This window comes from Vicia villosa, linkage group LG5, assembly GCF_029867415.1.
Source record: "Vicia villosa cultivar HV-30 ecotype Madison, WI linkage group LG5, Vvil1.0, whole genome shotgun sequence".
Taxonomy (NCBI): Eukaryota; Viridiplantae; Streptophyta; class Magnoliopsida; order Fabales; family Fabaceae; genus Vicia; species Vicia villosa.
This window is the reverse complement of record NC_081184.1, coordinates 38681764-38687320: the sequence shown is the minus strand read 5'-3', so window position 1 is coordinate 38687320 and position 5557 is coordinate 38681764. Positions and strand designations below refer to the sequence as shown.

At 31.9% G+C, this 5557-nt stretch overlaps 2 protein-coding genes across 3 annotated transcripts; one reads left to right on the top strand and one right to left on the bottom strand.

Moving 5' to 3' along the window:
* Nucleotides 1–344: 344 nt before the first annotated feature.
* LOC131601589 (uncharacterized) lies at nucleotides 345–2678 on the top strand. The gene is made up of 5 exons (XM_058873444.1): nucleotides 345–519; nucleotides 676–746; nucleotides 1773–1878; nucleotides 2018–2150; nucleotides 2251–2678. Exons 1-5 carry the CDS (start codon nucleotides 458–460, stop codon nucleotides 2413–2415), a joined length of 537 nt encoding a protein of 178 aa, XP_058729427.1. The 5' UTR covers nucleotides 345–457; the 3' UTR covers nucleotides 2416–2678.
* Nucleotides 2679–2944: 266 nt separating this feature from the next.
* On the bottom strand, nucleotides 2945–5321 carry LOC131601588 (RING-H2 finger protein ATL58-like). Of its 2 annotated transcripts, none has more exons than XM_058873442.1 (4): nucleotides 4903–5319; nucleotides 3957–4039; nucleotides 3558–3738; nucleotides 2945–3391 (listed from the first exon to the last, which is right to left on the bottom strand). In XM_058873442.1, exons 1-4 carry the CDS (start codon nucleotides 5197–5199, stop codon nucleotides 3206–3208), a joined length of 747 nt encoding a protein of 248 aa, XP_058729425.1. In that variant the 5' UTR covers nucleotides 5200–5319; the 3' UTR covers nucleotides 2945–3205. The 2 variants fall into 2 exon arrangements, with proteins under 2 accessions (XP_058729425.1, XP_058729426.1); XM_058873443.1 differs by having other exon boundaries at nucleotides 3229–3449; nucleotides 4903–5321.
* Between the last annotated feature and the right edge of the window lie 236 nt (nucleotides 5322–5557).

Genomic DNA, 5557 nt, shown 5'->3' with positions numbered 1-5557 from the left:
TTCATTAAAAGACATTAATAAAAAAAATCACATACATTTACTTTTTCCTAAACATTTTTTCCATAAATTAACCAAAATAACTATTTTAATTTTAACTTAAAAGATTAAATTTTAATAAAAAATAATTTCTAAATAAAACTTACTCACCGACATAATTAAAATATTAAAAATAATCTTTTATAGAAATATCAAACATTTAAAACTTTATGAGAATCTAATCCTCAATTTATGATGAAAAGCGAGATGACAAGATCCATTAATAAAGGACAATACTTGCCTACTTACCACGCCAATTTCATTTTCTTTAATTATTAGTTTATTATAAATCTTAATATATTACTCACATGAGACATGTCAAGATAATAAAAAAAAATGGTTTAATTTGGGTTGTTTCATAAATAAAGAAAATCGATTCCAACAACCAAAATTAGAAATTTTTCTTTTTTTTTGAGGAAGGATGGGTTTAGGAACATGGTTCAAACACAAATTCACAGATCCTGTTCTCTTGGTTCTTCGAGGGTACTATGTTTATGAACTCTACTATGTTCTTGTTTTGTCTATTTTAATGTTTTGGTTTTTTTTTTCTCTAGTGAAACCTTTTTTTGAAGTTGTTTAGTTAATTGTAATTTATGGAAGGTTTTTGTTTATTAATTTGTGTTTTCTTTTTTTGTTCAGGGGTGCTGAACCTAAGCAGGTATCTTTCTCTGCTGCTCTTGGGATTACTCTTGGAGTGTTTCCTATTTGTGGTAAGTTGTTGATTGATTGGAATTTTAGTTTTGAACATCATTTATTGTATAATCTCTTTGGATACCTTTATTGGAGTATTTTCTATTTGTGGTAAGTTGTTAGAAAAGTTTGCTAGAAGAAAGTTAGTTTGTTGATGATAGTGAATTTGTTGATTCTATGAGATTTCTATATATAGAGTCTCTCATGTATTTTTTAGAATTGTGGTTGGGCCTAACACATTCTTACCAAACTCGTTTGTAAGGATCGTTTATAAGGTGAAGATTGTCTCTGCTTATAAATTTTGACCATATATTGTCTGATGGATGACTCTTAACACACCTTATCATGGCCAACAATATTGAGCTTGGTGAGTGGATATAAATTTTGGGTGGTTCGATGGTGGATACCTAATAACATGTGGCCCAATGGATCTTGAAACAGGCTCCTATACCATCTTAGAATTGTGGTTGAACTTGGCCCCGCTTATAAACATATATGCTAGTCATATATTGTCTGATGGGAGACTCTTTAGTATCTATTTACAATTTTTTATCAGTATTTAGTATCAATTTTAAGGATTTTTTTTTATATCAACCTAAATAGTTATCGGCAGGGCTGTCCTTAAAGGTGTGTAAGATGGTCTACTACACATAGCTTCAAATTTATCAGTGGCAAAATATGGCCTCATAGTAGGTTTGTCAAAGTTAAACCATGATTATATATGAGAGTTATACCGCGACTATATATGGTCCCTAATTGTTTTGTCACAGATGAACTCTAACTGACGTATACATTACCTTAAAAAATTTAAGACGGCTCTGGTTATTGGCAAGGAAATAGTCAATATATTGTCTCTTTTATGAGTGCTCTATTGAATCTATGAAGTGTATTTGTAGGAAGTGGTTCTTGATAATGCTCTCTTAGGATGTCAGGAGAGTTCTGTAGTTTTATATTTTAATTTGGCTCATCTTTTTTGTTGTGATGATCTGTCTAATATAAATTATATGCAAAATTAAAGACTGTTTTAAAGGATTCTTTTGAAACAGGTGTAACTGTGTTACTCTGCGGTATTGCTATATCGTTACTTGGATCGTTTGTTAACGCTCCCATTCTGTTGCTTGCAAACTTCTTTGCTACTCCCATTGAGTTGAGGTAACTTGATTTATCAAGCTGCTATTGTTTTGCGGTGCGATCCACAATCGACAGCATTGTTCTATGGTTGTTTTCATTAGAAACCTTAACTCTATTGATGTTGAAGTCCTAATTGAATGATTTGTTTGACATATTTCAGTTTGATTATACCGTTTCTGCGCCTCGGTGAATTTATCACTGGCACACCTCATTTTACTTTATCATCTGATGTTTTAAAGAAAGTTCTTACGGGTCAAGCTTCAAAGCAAGTCCTACTAAGCATTGCCAATGCGGTAAGTAGCTGATGCCATAAAAGTAATTTGCATGATGTGATTGTGCGTGATGTGATTGCAATCGCATATGAAATAATTTGCTTATCGATATTTTTTGCAGTTATTAGGATGGCTAGCTGGATCGCCTTTAATTTTGGCAAGTCTTTACATATTACTCTTACCGTGCTTTAAGTTTCTAATTCGGAAACTCAGCAGTCCTCCTTCGAGTCCAAGGATGCCGCTCCAACCACTGATAGATATTGGGTCTAAGACAAGGGATGTTTGACAGATAATCACTTCATTTGCATTCATAGGGAGTGATCAGTTATTCACATGTTGTCTTGTTGAATTGTTTCGTAGCGAAACAAGATATATACATATGCAAAAAGAATAGTCATTGACAGTGTAAAATAGTTTACAAAATAGTTGTAAACGTATACTCGATATGAATTAGTCACTTCTCTTAAGTGGTTGATTTGTTTGTAAATGTACATAACTGTCTCATGACTGAGAATACATGGTTCTATTATGTTTATGATTTGCTCTATAGTATGTATTTATTTCTCTACTTAGTTACAATTCTTTTTCAAAAAATCTAAAATCTGCTTAAAATAGAAAGCTATTTTGAGTAATTTCTTTTGAAAATCAGTTTTAGTCAATGATGATTATATCTTAGTAAACAAACACAATAACTTTCAATTTCTTTAAAAAAATCCTTATAAATATAATCTTTAAATTATCAAAGGTTGAAATTATTTTTCCTATAATTGGTAAGAAAACAGGCTCAAATCACCAAGATTAATATTAAGATCGAATGAACAGAAAATTTTAATTTATATATGTTGATAAATGATACATAACTCTCATATAAGCACAATGCTACAATGTAAAGAATCATAAGGAAAAACAAATCCATGATCTTGTTGCCAATCTGCACAGGGATGTATCAAAGATTTCGCGTGATGATGATGATGTTGTCGACGGTTTGATCCAATCTTCCACAAAATTACCAAATTTCTCACAAATCGAAGATGCTTGCACCGAGATGAACAAGAATCTCTCGTATCTTCATGTTCCTATTGGTTGTTTCGTACGTTTTGCTCTTGAACATCGATGCGCGGGTGAGGGTTGATCCCAACTTCTCCCGAGACATTTTCAATGACAGTGGTTTCTTGATGACTAGTAGATACCGAGTCAGAGAATTCCATGGCGGGCGTTTCGTCATTTCTCCGTTGCATCTCCATTTCTTCACTGCTCGTGGCCTCCATCAGAGAGTTTCATTGTCAGTATATCTGCCATGAACGATAAATAATCTAAACACTAGTATATGTAAACATTGTCAGTATATCTGCCATGAACGATAAATAATCTAAACACTAGTATATGTAAACGCGTTGATACAAAATTATGGAAATTACTATTATCTACCTGCATATTAGATGTTTCGGTTGATGATTTAGCGGTAGGTAGTAGTGACAGACGGCAGAGAGGGCAGGTGCTGTGGCTGGCGAGCCAAAGATCAATGCAATTCATATGAAACGTATGGCCGCATATCGGAATCTGTTGTAGTCTGTCGTCTGGTTGGTAATCCAAAAGACACACTGAGCATCTGCAACAATCTTTAAATTGAGGAAAGCGAAAGATAACACAGATTTTGATTTTGATCCAATAACAAAACGAAATAGGGATTAAAAGATAGAATCAAAAACCGAAGAAAAGTATTGTAAGCATTTGTGTTCCTGATAGCTTAATTTGAGGGTGGAGTAAGAACAGTTACACAAGTGAATCATAAAAAGAGAAATTGTAATAGAAGTGAAGTAAACTCACAGTGTATCTTTGACAGAGAAGCTTTCATTGTACACAATAATAGGCAACATCTCTCTCAATTCTTTCTTCAACCCCAAATCAGACTGCAGAAGTTAAAATTATCAGTCTGAAATAGCTTATTAAAACAGCTTATACCACCCATAGGGTCTGTTTGGATTGACTTATTTGAGTTTATCTTATACCATAATTTCCATGACACTGTTTAAAATAGCTTATTAAAACAGCTTATCACATTACTCAAACTTTTTTTTGAGCTTATTTTTACAAGTTCTTAAAGATAACTTATGAAAACAATTTATATCACATATAAAAATAATTTAAATTTATTTTATAATTTGTTAGAAAAATAGCTTATGCAAGCTTTTTCGTAAGTGCTTATTTTGATAAGCACTTGTGCTATACACTCCAAATAAGCTGTTTATCCAAACAGCAACATACTCAATGTCAGACACCATGACACAAATATGCACGATTACTTACCGTGTATGTTTGGTTACTATTTTGGAAGAGTCAAAATCAATTCTAAAAGTGTAAAATTGTTTTTGACGCGTTTGGTTAATCTAAAATAAAAGTGAGTCAACACACCTCTACATGAATATATCTAAGGGTTTGTTTGGTTCTGGGGTGAAGAGAATTGGATAAATTCCTTCAATATTGAATAATAAATTTCAGTGTAAAAATCACGTTATACTCAAAAACTACAAATCATAGCTTCTAAGTATAATGAATTATGAAAAGCATAATCAATTCTACTCGACAATAACCAAACATATCAAAATCAATTCTACACATCCGGAAGCAATTCTGAGTAATCCAAACATAAAACCAAACATACATACACGAAACATAAATCATTTTTTCTTCAATTCAGATTACACTCAAAATCAATTTTTAACACGGTAAAACATAATAGAATGAAATGTAGATTAGGGTAAGAACAACTTACAGTGGAGATATCATTGTTGTGATTATGATGTTGTAAAACAGAAACAGACCTCATCCTTATAGAAGACCAATCAACCCTCCGAGGTTTCAAATAGAAAACATAGAAAAGAAAAACAAGAATCAAAGTGAAGAAAATAGGCACAGAGAATATGAAAGCCCTATACAATTTCAACTCAGCTGCTGCTGCAGCATCAGATCTGCTACTACTACTGCTGGAACAACAACCTGAATCACTATTATCAATGTCTGAATCAGTAGAAGAAGAAGGGCCTTGAGATTTGTTGGTACTAGTTTCCATGTGATAAAATGAAGTAACTCAATTCAATTTTTTGTGTTCATAAACAAAGTTAAAAAATTAGTTCTAGGAATTAGATGTGGAGAGGGGATACCGACAAGACAACAAATAAGGTAAGAACAAATGTTTAATTTCTTTTTTGAAATTATAGTACGTGTAGTGACAATTTTTTTAAAATTATTAAAATATATTGTATTGAAATAATTTGGGTGTTTTTATTAGATACCGGAATCAACTATCTAACTAAGAATAAGATATGTCAATAAACATCCTAAATTATCCTTGATGAAAACACTAATTGTCCTTAAGAAAGTCCTTTCTTATAATTTGCTAAATCAAAATTTTATTCTCACCAATCACA

Coding starts and splice junctions, on each gene's coding strand:
- LOC131601589 (XM_058873444.1), top strand. CDS start 458: ATGGGTTTAGGAACATGGTTCAAACACAAATTCACAGATCCTGTTCTC. Junction 747..1,772: donor TGGAGTGTTTCCTATTTGTG/GTAAGTTGTTGA, acceptor CTTTTGAAACAG/GTGTAACTGTGTTACTCTGC. Junction 2,151..2,250: donor TACTAAGCATTGCCAATGCG/GTAAGTAGCTGA, acceptor TATTTTTTGCAG/TTATTAGGATGGCTAGCTGG.
- LOC131601588 (XM_058873442.1), bottom strand. CDS start 5,199: ATGGAAACTAGTACCAACAAATCTCAAGGCCCTTCTTCTTCTACTGAT. Junction 4,040..4,902: donor ACAACAATGATATCTCCACT/GTAAGTTGTTCT, acceptor TAACTTCTGCAG/TCTGATTTGGGGTTGAAGAA. Junction 3,739..3,956: donor TTCTCTGTCAAAGATACACT/GTGAGTTTACTT, acceptor AGATTGTTGCAG/ATGCTCAGTGTGTCTTTTGG.